At 36.4% G+C, this 17,301-nt stretch overlaps 1 protein-coding gene across 3 annotated transcripts in view; it reads right to left on the reverse strand.

Moving 5' to 3' along the window:
* Positions 1-5,412: 5,412 nt before the first annotated feature.
* RALGPS2 (Ral GEF with PH domain and SH3 binding motif 2) overlaps positions 5,413-17,301 on the reverse strand; it is a 182,867-nt gene continuing 170,978 nt past the window's right edge. For all 3 annotated transcript variants that reach the window (XM_007989357.3, XM_007989356.3, XM_037985901.2), the window contains one exon: positions 5,413-10,933. In XM_007989357.3, coding sequence (XP_007987548.1) covers positions 10,904-10,933 — 30 coding nt within the window. In that variant the 3' untranslated portion in view covers positions 5,413-10,903. The remainder of the gene's footprint in view (positions 10,934-17,301) is intronic.

A 17,301-nucleotide genomic window follows, 5' to 3' on the forward strand; every position in this document is an offset into this window, starting at 1 on the left:
TCCAAGAGCAGCTAGCAGGTTACAGCGTAACAATGACACTAACTCTCCCCCCAGTGACCAAGTGTTTCCTATGCACTAGTCCTGCTCCAGTGCTTGAGATTTATCAGCTAAACCCATGTCATAGCCTTACAACTCTATGACATGGGTTCTGACACTGCGCACATTTTACTGATGAGGAAATTGAGAGATGAAGTCACCTGCTCCAGGTCCTGCTGCTAGTTAAGTGACAGAACCAGGCAGTTGAATTCTGGCATCAGAATCCTTAGTCCTGTGCTCTATACACATACACGATTTCCCTAATACTGCCCAGATGTTCTTTGGCATGGCCTCACCAGTTTGTACCCTCACCTGAGTGCATTGAGGATTCCAGTTTTCCCCAAACCATAACCGGTATTATCTGGCTATTTTTCACCAATTTGATAGAACATCTATAACATGACAGCTCTCACCTTGCACTTCTCTACTAGTGAGGTTGAGCATTTTTTTCATGATTTAGACTTCCCTTTATAAATAGTCTATTCATATCCGTTAGCCCATTTTTCTCATTTTGCAAAAATGTCCTGTATCTTCTTGACATTAATATTTTGCTCTTATAAACTCCAAAAGTTTTCTTCCAAATTTTCACCAGTCTGTTAACTTTGTGTTGTCAATTGAACAGAAACCCTGTTTTTTGTATTTACAGAAGGGCTTTGAGGGATTTAAGTTCTTTCCCATCCAGGTTCACAGAGATTTCCTTTTACTGTCTTTGTAGCTTTACCTTTAACAATCCAATCAGGTCTTTAAATTTCTCCACATCCTCACCAAATACTAGTTTACTTATTTTTGGATAGTAGCCATCCCAATGGGTGGGATGTGGTATCTCACTGTACTCTTGATTTGCATTTCCCTAATTATTACTGATACTTAAGCATTTTTAAAAATGTATTTATTGGCAGTCTTCTTCAGAGAAATGTGTATTCAAGTTCTCTGCCCATTTCTGAATTATTTCAGTTGCTGAGTTTCAGTTCTCTATACATTCTGGGTATTAATCCCTTATCAGCTAGATGATTTGTGTATGCCTTCTTCTGTTCTGTGGGTGGCTTTCTTACTGTTTATATTGTCCATGACACACATCTTAAATTTTCATTAAGTCCAATTTGTTGCCTGTGCCTTTAGTGTCATATCTATAAAGTCACTGCCAATTTCAATGATGTGAAGCTTTTGCCCTGTCATCTTCAGTAAGACTTATAGACTTAGGTCTTACATTAAGGTCTTTGATTCATTTTGAGTTAATTTTTGTATACAGTGTTAGGTAAGCATCCAACTTCATTCTTTTGCATGTGGATATACAGTTCCCCAGCGCCATTTGAAAAGACTCCTTATGGATGTCTTGGCACCCTGTCAAAAATCATTTGACCATATATGCGAGGGTTTATTTCTGTGCTCTCTACTCTATCCTGTAGGTTTATGTTTTTACGCTAGTACCACAGTACTTTGATTACTGTAGCTTTGTAGTAAGTTTTGAAATCAGAAAATAAGTCTTCCAGTTTTGTTCTTTTTAAAGATGTTTTGGTCATTAGGGGTTCCTTGAGATTCCATATGAATTTTAGAATGGGGTTTCCTATTTTTCTATTTCTGTAAAAAACACTATAATAGGGATTGCATTGAATCTATACATTGGTTTGGGTAGTACTGACATCTTAACAATATTGTCTTTCAATCCAGGAGCAGGCGATATGTTTCCATTTATTTGCCTTTTTTTGGGCAATGTTTTACAGTTTTCATTGCACAAATATTTTACCTCTTTGGTTAAGTTAGTTCCTATTTTATTCTTTTTGATGCTTTAGTAAACAGAATTTTGTAATTTTCAGATAGCTCATTGTTAGCATATAGAAATGTGACTGACTTTTGTGTTGACTTTGTATCCTGCTACTTTGCTGGGTTCATTTATTTGTTCTAATAGTGTGTATGTGTAATCTTTAGGGTTTTCTACATATACAATCATATCATCTGTGAACAGAGATAATTTTATCTTTCCCTTTCCAATTATGGCTAGAACTTCCAGTACTATGTTCAACAGAACTGGTGAAAGTGTACATTCTTGCTTTGTTCCTGATCTCAGAGGAAAACCTTTCAGTCTTTCACCATTTAGTGTATTTGCTGTGGGTTTTCCATATATGGCTTTTATTATGTTGAGGTAGAATCTATTAGTTTGTTGTTTTTTTTTTTAATCATGAAAGGGTGTTGAATTTTGTCAAATGCTTTTTCTGCATCCACTGAGATTTTTTTCCTTCATTCTGTTAATATGGTGTATTACATTGATTTTCACGTTGAACCATCTTTGCATTTCAGGAATAAATCCCACTCAGTCATGTTATATAATCCTTGTAATATGCTGCTGAAAGTAAAACTATAGTGTTTTGTTAAGTATTTCTGCATAAATTGCTCATAATAGATATTGGTCTGTGGTTTTCTTGTAGTGTCTGTGTCTGACTTTGGTATCAGGATAATGCTAGTCTCATAGAATAAATTAGGAAGTGTTCCCTTAGCTTTAATTTTTTGCAAAAATTTTAGAAGGATTGGTACTAATTTGTCTTTAAATGTTTTATCATTCACCATGAAGCCATCAGGTTCACGGTCTTTCTTTTTTGGGAGGTTTCTGATTACTGATCTATAAGCTCCTTACTAGTTATAGGTCTCTTCAGATGTTCTTTGTGATTTTATCTTGGTACATTTTGAGTTTCTGGAAATTTGTCCATATTTCTAGGTTATTCAATTTGTTGGCATATATTTGTTCTAAGTACTCTCTTATAATCATTTTTACAGCTAATTCGACCAAATAAAAAATAATGTAACCACTGCATCACAAGTCTATGTGGAGTAAGGACTATTATTTTTATGCTTTTAGCTCTGACAGCACTAGAGTATATGTTAAGGGTCTTAGATTGGGCAAAGGTTTGAGGGAGGTGAAAAATCAACCTTCCGAGCCTGAGACTGAAAGAAACTAGGCTAGAATTACAGGAATTGAGTCAAAGACAGATGTTTTTATTAAATTTGGAGATGGGAATTTGATAGGTGAGACATGCATTTTTTACTCTATAGTTATTCTGTAATTGAACTTTTTATAATGTGGATATAACACTATTCTAAGAACAAAAAGTAAATACCTTCTGGTTTAATTAAAGCTCAGATTAGTCAAATAAACAATGCAGCCTGACATATTGATAACCTATTTTTGTCCTACTGCTATTGGGGTTATCTTTTCAGACTTGGAATAACCACACAGAGGTAGACAAACGTATCTGCAGGTCTGCACTCATTTAGAATGTCCCCTAAAATCTATTTTAGGTTGAAACATGTAGCTTTTAACTCAACAAATACTTGAAGAATAGCACATTATGGTCCAGGCCATGAATATATTCCCATTCTATTAATTTATCCCCTCTGGCCAGTAGGTTAAACTTCTGTAAGAAAGGTTAACTTCCAGGGAAAAGTTAACTGAACTCTTTCCTACAACCAAGCTCAATATATTCAACTTATGAGATACAGTAAGTCACTCACATAGAGCAGGATTTCACAACCTTGGCATTATTGACATTTTGGAACAGATAATTCTTTGTTGGGGGGTAGCCGTACACCGTAGGATGTTTAGCAGCATCCCTTACCTCTCTACCTACTAGATGCCAGAAGAACCCTCTCCCAGTTGTGACAACCAAAAATGTCTGTCGACACTGACAAGTATCTCCTAGGGGACAAAATCACTTCCAGTTGAGAATCAGTTACATAGAGTAAGAAAATTAATTACACGCAGATACTCTAAATTTTGCAATATCCCTGTGACCCACTATTTTATTTAGTTTTGACTGATAAGTGGTGGCTGAGAGCAAATGCCACTTATTTTCTGCCTAAGACTATAAACATACTTTACAAGAAAAAGGAGAAATTTAAGTGGATGATTGGTTGGCCTAAAAATACAATAAAGATTATACTTGGGCTACACTATAACATACTTGGGGTTCATTCTAGGGCTGTGTTATATTCTGAGGTTTTCTGAGGAGACTGGGTAATTAAGTTCTTTGGTATTCTACCACTGTTTCTAATCCAATATTGTACTGGAGTCCTAGTCAAAGAAGGGTAAAACAAGAAAAAAAGGTACAAACATTGGAAAGGAAGACACAACTATTCTTATTTGCCGCTAATATAATTCCAACAGATCTCTGGACAAACCATTATAACTAGGTAAGGGAGTTCAACAAGGTTGCTAGATGTAAGGATCAACATAAAGACCAATGACATTCCTATACACAATAATCAATGAGGAAATGTAACAAAAAAGTCGTATTCACAATAGAAAGAAAAACTAACTTACTTAGACATAAACTAATAAAAAATGTTAAGAGACTACTCGGGAGAAAACTATAAAACACTACTGAAGGACATTAAAAACCCTAAATAAATGGAGAGACATGTTTACAGATGAAAAGAGTAAATTTTTCAAAACTGTTAATTCTCAAATTAACCTATAAATCCAAAGTAATTTTAATAAAAATAACAACAGTGTTTTCATGGAACATAACAAAACCGATCCCAGAATTTACAGCAAAGACAAAATCAAGAAGAGCTAAGGTAATTTTGAAGAACATACAATTAGCTCACCAGATACCAACTTATACAGCTACATAGTAATGAAGACAATATGGTATTGGTTGGGACAACTATTGAAATAGGAAAGGGGACCTAGGAAATTCTGCATACATGGGAAACTGACGTATGACAAAGGTGGTACTAGATGAGGTGACGACAGGTTGGCCCCATCAAAGAAGTGTCATTCTCCTCTTTTGGTGCAAGCAAAGGGACAGTGAGAATTTTCAAAGGGCACTATGGAGGTGAGAAAACTGCTGAAAACTGAATTACGGTTTGCCAAAATATTGGGCTTGTCTTGGATGGGGGTTCCTAAACCATGCAATGGCTAAGCTAAAGTGGAATCCTCAAGCATAACTAATACCCAGCCAAAAGCCTACAGCAGACTCCACACAGGTGTTTCTGTACCTCTTCCAATTTAAAGCTCCATGGGTTGGAAGATGGATTGTTTTCAGAAATGGTAAAAAGAAAAAAAATGTTATGTATTAGCAAAGAGAGCCTCTTTGGGGACTACTGCTATCGTATCACATACTCAGAGTGGGAGATGTAGTTGGAAATGTTCTGCCCTTACTCTCTATTCCCCACAACCCCATTTGTCCACATGCGAGGTGGCACATTCTTGTCTTGGGCTAGAGAAGAGTAACTAAAGTTTTTTCAGAACTTTCCCTGTACCAACAATAGCCTTGCTGACTACCTTAGAAAGGGGAAAAAATCAACTTAAAGTTTATTTGCACCTTAAAAGTTAATGATAAAAATGCAAATACAGTAACAGAAACATCCTCACACAATCTATGATTTTAAGTAATTTATTTCAATAGAAATATTTCAGAAAACTGTACTTAAATTCATTTTAAGTTAGCTTATGCAGACACACTGAAGATCGCACACTCACATTTGCATATTAAAAAGAAACAAAAAGTGAGAGAGGAACCAAGCTGCACATCACTCAAGGAGGTCATAGTGCAATCGAGTGCTTCATCATTAGAGTACCTCAAGTTAATTGGGATAAAGAATAAAAATGGCTTGTGTTTTCAGATATATTATTATCACTGGGTACCTGTCCCTACAGATGTTTGATCTCCTTTAGATTATATTGTGAACCAGTTCCCCACCCCTTCCCCACACACATGTACTTCAGTAGGATGTAAAACAATGAATTTGTCAATAATCAAGGTGCAGAAACTCTTGAGAGTCTGCCGACTTATTATCAGCTGTTTCACCATAACTATTAAGTCAGTAATGACTGGACTATATATATGTGAGTAGTTCTAGTAGGTCATATCTTCAGGGGAAACAATATTTGTTATCTGGTATCTAAAGCACGGCTAATATTTATGAAGTTTCTGCTTTTCTATTAAGACAAAAAAAGAGCCCAATCCTGAAACACTGTAATTATGTATTCTTTTAATCCCACCATCACTTCTGTAGTACAAATGGCCAGGGTCAAAATTCAAATTCTGCTAACAATCCTCAAGGACCAGTGAACTCTTTCACTTGGCTTGAATGACTACTTGCCTACTGTAGAACATACTAGCCCTTTAAAAAAATGTGAAAAGAACATCTTGACTCAGGTTAACATCCAGTAGCTCCAGGTCTCCCAATAATCTGAGAGAAGAAAAATATTTCCAAGCTTTGCTTTCACTGAGAAAACTAGCTTAATCTCTTAACTTTCTTTTAATTTATATAAGAGATTTTTTTTACTTTCTTGCATATTTTCAAGAAAATAATAACTGGCAGGTTAAGTGACTACTTGTTTGTTTTGAGTGTTACTTAAATGTAAAAATAAATGGAAATAAATCTCATTTCTGGCCAAAGGGATTTTTATTACAAGATTTCAGTACATTTAACAAAACTCAAGTATTTCTGGTTGTATCTTATTCTTTTAGGGCTTTTCCAAAAGGCCTTACAATTAAATGTATGCTCAAAACATCAACAACAAAATAAAACCGAACTTGGCTGAAGAGTGCTCTTCAAATTCGTTTTTAAGAGTGCTTATCTAAAGGTTGACTGGGGTGGGTTTATTTTTAATCTTCTCTAAAACGACAGAAGCAGGGTGGGAGCTTGTTTAAAAAGACTCAAAAACCAAGGAGGACTGAAACAATTACCTACAGAGGTTTCTGTAAAGACTCTGTTAGACTTGGGGTGAGAAAGATTAAGCTGGTGGAGAGAGGGATAGCACACACTCCTGAAATAAGAGGAGCAAGAGGGCACGTGATTATTGTCATACTTGATGCCCTAAAATTGCTCTTCAAATAATAAGGCACTGACCAAATTTTCTCCCCACTAAAACTTGAGACATAGGTGTAATCAAGTTGCTTTCAATAAGCAAAAGAGTTTTTATGCCTGGAACTCTTTCATTAGAACCCTCCAAATTGGGGAAAAAAAATGTCATTTTAGACACAAGCCATTTTTAGGGGAGCAAAATCAAAGGTACTTAAATCATTTTGAAAAGGTTCACATGGAAAGTAATTCATCATCAATGCAATTAAATAGCAATATTTGTATCTCAAAGCTTAGAAAAAACAGAATACCACTCTGGCTGCAAAATCATATATTTACTATGTTTGAAAGAAATAATACAAAAGAGAGAAAATAAAAGCAAACCCTAAAAGGTCACTAAAGAAGTCAGACCAACCTCATCACTTGCTTTGTATCATCTCATGCAACAGCAGTATTATTATTCCACCTGGACACAGTTAAACTCATCTTTATTTTCAAAAAGGGATCCAATTATTTCAAAAGCCTTTGAAGCAGAGGATGTACTTTATTAAAGATTATCTTCTGTTAGGCAACACTGGTACCCCTTGTTTGCAGAAGACGATTACGTGGTGGTTTAAAAACTGGTTGTAAAGGAATGTGCCTCAAAAAAAACAGGAAGGAAATCAATACTAGATCTATTCATTTAAAAAGCCAATGGATTAAACCTGTTACTATTGATTTTCGATTAGTATGATGCCCTCTAGTTTTGTTTTCAGTAGTAAAGGTATACAGCTTACAAGTTAACTTCAAAAAGAAATAAAAGACTTATGCTCAAGTCATTTGGCCAAAAGATCAACAGGCTGCTCTTTGAGGGCCCCAGTTTAAGCTCATAAGGAGTCTGTAAACATGTTTTCCATTCTTTTTCCCTCCTGTACCAATAGTGCTTCCTAGGCTCCTCATAAATCTTCTAGAAGAGGAATAAAGCCACTTATACAAACTTTGCAGTTATAAACACCCTGACTTTTGATATACATTAAGAACCAATACCAACACAGTCCACATAGAAGGTAGTGCAATAGTTACGTGGCATTTTCCACACAGAAAACATATTTGAAATTGAAGCACATGCCCAGGGAGAAAAAAAATACTGAAATTCAAATTGTTTGGACCCCTTTTTGTAATGTTTACCCAAATAATATTTACATAGTGAAGAAAACAAAATAGGAAGGTGTGTTTGATCAGTTCTTGTTCAGTTCTTACTGTCTGGAGGTAAAAATCATATTCTGAAAAACAAGCAGAGCCTGAATAGAGCGGGCATGAGGCCAAAAACAGTGCTCTGGAAGGTCATTCTGTAGTTATTTTCACAGGCCGTATAACATGCCAATCATTATGCTTATCATAAACAGGCTTAAATTTAAATTATAACTGAATTTCTAATGACTTCTTCTTGGCTAATGGCGAAACAAATGACCTTAATGCTGATGAACATTTTGAGCTTTTGAGTCACTTATTTACAATTGAGGGTAGGCTTAATAAGAAGATTCATTTTCCCACGAATGAACTATCTAAATATTTAATATATTTTGGTAACATATTTTCTTTGAATTATTATCAGTTATTATTTGGTGAATTATAGATAAAAAATTCACCTACACTATTTTAACTCACTTTTCTGTTCTCAATTTACTTCAAACGCTAAAATAATCTTAAAAAGCAATGCCTAATTTTTTGAATGAATAAATTTTAAAGACTGAAAAACAACAATGACTTCTTCACTGTTAAGAAATTTAGTCAGTCCGAGGCCACAAGACTATCTACAAACTATTAACCAAATTTGAACACTATATTATTCAAAGCAAGCATCCATTAATGTTTAGAGCTGAAAATATCAAACACATCTTCCAGCTTAGCTCTCCCCCTTTGGCAAAACTATGTGATGTCAGGCTCTGACTTCCAACTGCATATTTTCCCAGATATGATTAACCTACAATATGTCTACGTTAGCTTATTTATGACAAACAAATGAAATAAAAAAAAATCCACAGGGTTCTCATTCACAATACTTTTTAAAAAAGCACATACACTGTTAAAAACACTATTTCTGAAGAGAAATAAACAAATTAAGAAATTTTAAAAAATGCAAAACAAAAGTAAGATGTGCAAGGTCTACGTAGTAATACTGCTGGCTAAGCAGGTGGTGCCTTTCTATTACCCAACATGGGTTAAGCTTAGAGCATTAATTGAAAAATCATTCAGCACAGGAAACTTTTGCCCTCTCCAGCCTGTGTCACTAACCCCCAGAAATAATGGTATTTCTGCTATACAAGAAGCATATTTGAACTCTTAACATCTTTTCCAAACATAAAACTAAATTAAAAAACTTAACACTCAAAAAAAGCTCTTCTCTTTTCCTTTGGATGGATTTTAAGCAATATTGTATAAGCAATATTTTCGATTGAAGTTTCATGGACTCAAGGGCAAAACACTTATAATAAAAAAGTATAAAATTCTCTAAGAATACGAATGTGAGAAATTTTATGTGAAGCCCAAAGTAACAGAAGTCTATTAGTAGATATCAGTCACAAAGCATTACCTTACTCTGGGCCACTGCTAAAATTTATTATGTCTCAAGAGTTTATAACATTCAACACATAGCCTTTGTTTGAGTGTCATTTTTCGTTAAAATTCTAAGGCATCTCACCTTCAAACTTTTTTTTAAAAAATAATTCGACATTTACTTTAGAAATTAAATGCATTATTGCATAGAAGAGTTCTCATAAAACTGCTTGGTCAACTACTGACAAAATGTGGTTTCAAGTCAGAGACCTACTACAGTAAATTTTCAGAAAAATGTTTTGGTATGTTTATGGTAAATCACACAAGAAGTATAAAGTTTAGATACTCAAAATTTCCAGAATCTGACATTTTCACCTTTATCCCTCTTAAAATTATTCTGTATGTCTTATAACAAAATACATACGTACATCTATATGTGTTACCTTTTAAACAAATATGATCCTGTATCTCATATTGAACAAAAAGAGAGAAAATGAATAATAAAAAAATAACTCTGGCATTATGCACATTAAACACTGTAAAGAAAATATCCTGACAAAATATCAATGTGTCTTGATGATAAAAACCACCTGTGACTGGGAGAAGGGAACATCCAATTAACTTGGGAAAAGATCTAATTATTGTAAAATCTCAGAAAATTTAGGTTGGGATTATAGTTCTTTACTTAAGCAGATCCGTGGTCCAACAATGAATTCATATAGAAAGCTAAACTTTAACCCTAGTTAGAAACAACCATGTTTTCTGGAACCTACTTAAAAAAAAGTGTCTGGCAAATGAACACTCAGCCTTTGTACCTCCTGCAGGAAATAATGTTCCCCTTACAGTACTACATTTCAGAAGTTTAGTGTTTAAAAAATTCTCCCCTCATCCAAAACAAAACAAACACCCCCACCCAATCCCAAACAAACCCAACAACTCACATGACTAACACTTCTCATTCCTACACTCTCGCTGTGAGAAAGCCAGTGAGGCTGCAGACTACTAGAGGGAGAACAAACCTTGCAGGTGGGCTGCTGGTACAATCCCTGCTAAGTCTCTTCACCTCGGTTCAAAAACAGCTCCTGATGGAATCCGCAAGAATACGTTTTTCCTTTTTAAAGCATATCTAAAAAAGGCAATTCCCCCCTCTAAAATTATTACAAAGTTAAAAGAAATGCAAATTAGCTACGATCTATTCCAAGCACAGCACCGCCAGAAGATTCACACACACTATTTGGTGTTTCATGTTGGTTTTCCTTTCATTCTTTTAAGGCAGTGGTTTCCACAGGTCAGTTCTGAGATAAGAAGCATGGTTCATGGCAGTTTGTTCTGCAACTCCAATTTGTTCTCTGGGAATATCTCAATTCATTCCCTGAAATTAGTGCTTTTTTGGTTCAGAATTCCAAAGACTGAGACAGAGCCGCTGGGCTCTTCCTGGCACAGGATGGTTTATAGCTGGCGCTCTTTTATCAGGTCCCCATGCTCACACAGAAGCAATAGTTCACCTCTCTTTTTTTTTCTCAGGCTTCTACTCAAAAGTCATCAAGTTTGTAGGAACCTAAAATATATAAGCATTAAAAACTGAGTTTAAAAGTTGTTTTTCAAAGGAGTATTTATCTTTCCTTGTTATTTAGGCAAGCCCAAATCTTTTCACTTAAGTATCTTTTAAAAGGAACTTGATATAAGGAGCTTCAATAGTTTATGAATAATTAACATGCTAGAATATTTTCAAGAGAAAATCATTGAAATGAGTTAATACTCTTTCTAGTAAAATGACACCTATACAGGAGAAGGGGCAGAGACAGTATCTTTCTTGTCTAACACAGGGGGCTCAGTATACGTTTACTGAATGAATAAATGAATAGAGCAAGACTATGACTCTGGTAGGGTGAGATTCCAGATACACTTGTCATTATTTATTTTCTCATTACATATTACAAAAATTCCTAGGTGCACATTTTTAAAATCAGCAAAAATAATTTTATAACAAACATTACTAAGAATTTATTTGTAAAATCATGATGAAAGTAAGTACAGAAAAACAAAATTCCTTATTAGAGTTTCACTAGTTAAAACAAATCCTCAAAACCAGTTTTCCAAAGTTGTACTGGTAGAGGTATTCATATGTCAGTGGTCTTTTCTGTCCTTAAGACAGTTGAACAGCTCTCACACTTTAGCAACCTCTCTCTGAAACCTATTATACGCAAAAACATGAATATCTTACAAGTGGCAGCTTCTGAATAAAAAATTATGTTGGACAATATAATCATAACTGAATTATAAATCAAATACAACACAAATGCTCAAGTGCTTAAAGTACACATTTTCAGGCCTGATTATAAAAAACTCGTATTTGGCCGGGCACGGTGGCTCACACCTGTAATCCCAGCACTTTGGGAGGCCGAGGCAGACGGATCACTTGAGGTCAGGAGTTCAAGACCAGCCTGGCCAACATGGTGAAACCCCATCTCTACTGAAAATACAAAAATTAGCTGGGCGTGTGGCGAGTGCCTGTAATCCCACCTACTCAGGAGGCTGAGGCAGGAGAACGGCTTGAACCTGGGAGGCAGACATTGCAGTGAACCAAGATCACATCATTGTACTCTAGGCTGTGCAACAAGAGTGAAACTCTGTCTCAAAAAAAACCCAGAAAACAAAAAACAAAAAAACTCGTATTTAAGTAAAGTAAAAGTTTCATTTCTTTTTAAGTTCCCTGAATGTGGTTTAAGGTATTTTGCATTTGAGTCAGAGTTTTCTACTAAAACTTTCACAGGTTCTACTTATAAATTTGCCACTGTTCTAATTCTTTTAAGTATAGAAACAAACATTTATACACATCTGGTTGACTTGTTCCACAGAAATACTCACTAATACAGTAAAAGAAATTGAACCTTTAAGCTGGTATACGTATATATTATCTATATTCATCTTGGAATCTGAGATTTAAAAAAAGAGAGAGTCTTAATACCCTAAATTACATTTAAAGAAAATGTATAGAAATGAAGTGAATTCTGAAAGGCTTAGTCTAGACAAAGCCAGATCTGTTTCTTTCAATCTGCCCCAGACACTAACTTGACAAGGCAAAAAAATAATTTTTGCTCTATGGCATTTCATGTTCTTTATGGAGGTTGCTAAAAACGGTACCAAATACTGCTATTAGTGTTTCATATATATTTGAAACAATAAAAATTATGAGAGAACAAAGCCCATTCCAACAATATTTTAAAAAAACGGCCTTGGGATCGGGACAAGATGGCCAACTAGACATAGCCAGGAAGAGTTTCTCCCACCAAGAGAGATCTGAGTATCTAGTAGACCAGCATACTCCAAGCCTATCTTCTGAGAGGATGCACTGAGAGTGGGTGGCGAGATGATGCAGAACCAGGGTTGAAAAGCAAAGAAGCTAGGAACCCTGCACAGGGTTGTGGAGTGCTGGGACTCACTCCTGAATAGCTCCTAAGGAAGGGGTGAGTAAAGTAACTGTGGAATGGCCCACTCTCACCACAAACCGCTGGGATCCTAGTGGCAGGAGATCCCATGATCCTCCTGGATATTTGAGTTGCCAGGGAGAACTGCCTGGAGAGCTGGCAGAGACAGAGCTTAGGTCTACATGGAGCACAGGGGGTATGGTGTGGGGAAAGCTGCAAAGGAACATGGCCATAGGTGCCCACCCACCAAGGCCCTTCATACTCCTCCAGGTAGCTCTGACCTTTGTTAACTGTCATATTTGGAGAGAGCAGAGCTGTCTTTCCCATGAGACTAGGGTGAGTCTGAGCTGCATGTCCCGTTGTCTGCTGGCCCCTTCCAATGTCCCTGTTCGGCCACTCCCATGAGAGCAGGCACACAGTGTAGCTTCCACTATTCTGTTGGAATGCTTTTGCAGGTGACTGTCACCACAGTGCTTTTACCAGTGGCCACCACTAACCTACCAGAACACTTTCACTAGTGACCCCTAAGGAAGTGCTTTTGCCAGTAACCCCTGATGGAGAGGTTTTGCCAGTAGCCTGGGAGCACCTTGGTCCACCCAGTGCAGCTGGTGGTTGACCTTAAGAGGCCAGAGGAAAAAGCCAGGGGCCTGGTCCCAGCCCCTTGGGAGTTACAGCACACAGCCCAGGAGTGCCAAGCTGAACCTTGGCTCTCTGAGGGCATCCAGAAATGAAGTCAATTGACTATACCCAACTTAGACCACAGTCGAACCCTGAAGGGAAATAAAGAACATAAGAACAAATACCACCACCCAAAAGTCAGCAACTTCAAAGGATAAAGGAACATCAGCCCTCACAGATGAGGAAGAACCAATGCAAGAACTCTAGCAACTCTAAAAACCACAGTGTCTTCTTACCTTCAGACAACTACAACAGCTTCCCAGCAATGGTTCTTAACCAGACTGAAATGACTGAAATGACAGACATAGGATTTAGAATCTGAATAGCAAGGAAACTCAGTGAGATACAGGAGCAAGTGAAACCCAATTTAAGGAAAACAGTAAAACAATCCAAGAGTTGAAAGACAACACAGCCATTTTAAGAAAGAACCAAACTGAACTGCTGGAATTAAAAAATTCACTCTAGGAATTTCTTTTTCTTTTCTTTCCTCCTTCTTTTTTTTTTTTTTTTTTTGAGATGGAGTCTTGCTCTGTTGCCCAGGTTGGAGTGCACTGGCATGATATTGGCTCATTGCAACCTCTGCCTCCCAGGTTCAAGCGATTCTCCTGTCTCAGCCTCCCTGGTGGCTGGGACTACAGTAGTGGCTGGGACTATAGGTGTGCACCAACGTGCCTGGCTAATTTTTTTATTTTTAGTAGAGATGGGGTTTCACCATATTGGCCAGGCTGGTCCCGAACTCCTGACCTCAAGTGATCTGCCTGCCTCAGCCTCCCAAAGTGCTAGGATTACAGGCGAGAGCCACAGCGCCCAGCCTAGGAATTTCATAATACAGTTGGAAGCATTAACAACAGAATACACCAAACCAAGGAAAGAATCTCAGAACTCGAAGAGTACTCCTTCAAATTAACAGAGACCACAACAAAGAAAAAAATTTTAAAAATGAGCAAAATCTTTGATAAATAGGGGATTATGTAAAGAGACTAAACCTATGACTCACTGGTGTTACTGCAAGAAAAGGAGAGAGAGTGAGGAACCTGGAAAACGTATTTGAGGAAACAGTCCACAAAAATTATCCCAATCTTGCTACAGAAGTTGATGTGCAAACTCAAGAAATTCATAGACTCCCCACAAGATACTATACAAGATGACTATCCCTAAAACACTTAATCATCAGATTCTCCAAGGTCAATGCAAAAGAAAAAAATCTTAAATGGAGCTTGAGAAAAGGGGCAGTAAAGGGAACCGCATCAGGTTAACAGTGGACCTTTCAGTAGAAACCTTACAAGCCAGAAGAGGCTGGGGACCTATTTTTAAGCATCCTTAAAGAAAAGAAATTCCAACCAAAAATTTCATGTCCCACCAAACTAAGCTTCGTATGTGAAGGAGATAGAAAATCCTTTTCAGACAAGCAAAGACTAAGGAATTCACTATCATCAGACTTGCCTTACAAGAGGTCCTTTAAGGAGTGCTACTTGTGGAAATGAAAGAAAAATAACTGCCACCACAAAAACACGCTTAAGCATATAGTCCACTGACACTATAAAGCAACTATACAATGAAGTCTACATAACAAGCAGCTAACAACATGATGACAGGATTAAATCCTCACACATCAATAGTAACCTTGAATGTAAATGGGCTAAAAAGGCAAAGTGGCAAGCCGGACAAAGAAGCAAGACCCAACTGTCTGTTTTCTTCAAGAGAACCATCTCACATGTAACAACATACAGAGGCTCAAAGTAAAGGTATGGAGAAAGACTTATCAAGCAAATGGAAAACAAAAAAGAACAAGGGTTGCTAGTCTTATATTAGATAAAACAGATTATAAACTAACAATGGTCAAAAAGGACAAAGAAGGTCATTACATAATGACGAAGGGTTCAATTCATCCAGAAGACTAAACTATACTAAAGATGTATGTACCCAACATTGGAGCATCTAGATTTAGAAAACAAGTTCTTAGAGACCTACTTAGATAACTACACAATGGAAGACTTCAACACCCCACTGATAGTGTCAGGCAGGTCACTGAGGCAGAAAACTAACAAAAATGTTCTGGACTTAAGCTCAACATTTAACAAACTAGATCCAATAGACATCTACAGAATACTTCATTCAACAACACAAGAATATACATTCTTCTCATTGGCACCAGACACATTCTCTAAGATTAACCACATGCTTAGCCATAAAACAAGTGCCAACATAGTCAAAAAAATCGAAATCATACCAACCATACCCTCACACTACAGTACAATAAAACTACAAATCAATACCAAGAAGGTTTCTCAAAACCATAGAATTATATGGTACTTAACTTTCTTCCAAATGACTTTTGGGTAAAGAATGAAATTATGAGAGAAATTAAAAAATGATTTAAAACTAAGGAAAACAGAGACACAACATACCAGACTTAATACCTATGTCAAGAAGTTAGAAAGAGCTCAAATTAACAACCTAACATCACACCTGGAGGAACCAGAAAAACAAAAGGAAACCAACCCCACAGCTAGCAGAAAAAAAGAAATAACCAAAATCAGAGCAGAAGTGAATGAAATTGAGATGCAAAAATGCATACGAAAGAGCAATGAAACCAAAAGTTGGTTCTTTAAAAGAAAAAACAGGATCGATAGACTGGTAGCAAGATTAACAAAGAAAGTAAGAGAAAAGATCCAAATAATCACAATCAGAAATTACAAAGGCAACATACAACTGACTCCACAGAAATACAAAAAATCCTCAGACTAACACTTATATGCACACAAACTAGAAAACCTAAAAGAAATGGATAAATTCCTGGAAACATACAACCTCTGAAGATTGAATGAGGAAGAAACTGAATCCCTAAAAAGACCAATAATGAGTTCCAAAACTGAATCAGTAATAAACAACCTACCAACCCAAAAAAGCCTTGGACTAGACGGATTTCACAGTTGAATTCTACTAGATGTACAAAAAAGAGGTAGTACCAATCCTACTGAAAACATTCTGAAAAATCGAGAAAGAAAAGACTCCTCCCTAACTCATTCCATGAAGCCAACATCATTCTGATACCAAAAACTAGCGGAGACACAATGAAAAAAATAGAACTGCAGGTCAATATACTTGAAGAACACAGACACAAAAATCCTCAACAAAATATTAGCAAGCTGAATCCAGCAGCATATCAGAAAGTTAATTCACCACAATCAAGTAGACTTTACTCCTGAGATGCAAGGTTGGTTCCCAGATGCAAATCAATAAATGTGATTCACCACATAAACAGAATTAAAAATAGAAAACCATATGATCATCTCAAAAGATGCAAAAAAGGCTTCTGATAAAATTCAACACCCTTTCATGTTAAAAGCCCTCAACAAATTAGGCACTGAAAGAACATATCTCAAAATAGTAAAAGTCATCTATGGCAAACCCACAGCAACATCATTCTAAACGGGCAAAAGCTGGAAGAATTCCCTTATAGAACTGGAACAAGGATGCCCACTTTCACCACTCCTATTCAACATAGTACTTACTGGAGGTCCCAGCCAGAGAAATCAGACAAGAGAAAGAAATAAAAGGCGTTCAAATAGAAAGAGGAAGTCAAACCATCTCTCTTCAGACTATATGATGTTATATCTAGAAAACCCCAGTCTCTGCCCCCAAAGCTCCTAGATCTGATAAACAACTTCAGCAAACTCTCAGGATACAAAATCAATGTACAAAAATCAAGAGCATTTCTATACACCAGTAACATTCAAACTGAGAGCCAAATCAAGAACACAATTCCATTTACAATAGCCACAAAAAGAAAAAAGTACCTAGGGATACAGCTAATCAA

Source organism: Chlorocebus sabaeus, chromosome 25 (genome assembly GCF_047675955.1).
Source record: "Chlorocebus sabaeus isolate Y175 chromosome 25, mChlSab1.0.hap1, whole genome shotgun sequence".
In the NCBI taxonomy this organism is placed as follows: Eukaryota; Metazoa; Chordata; class Mammalia; order Primates; family Cercopithecidae; genus Chlorocebus; species Chlorocebus sabaeus.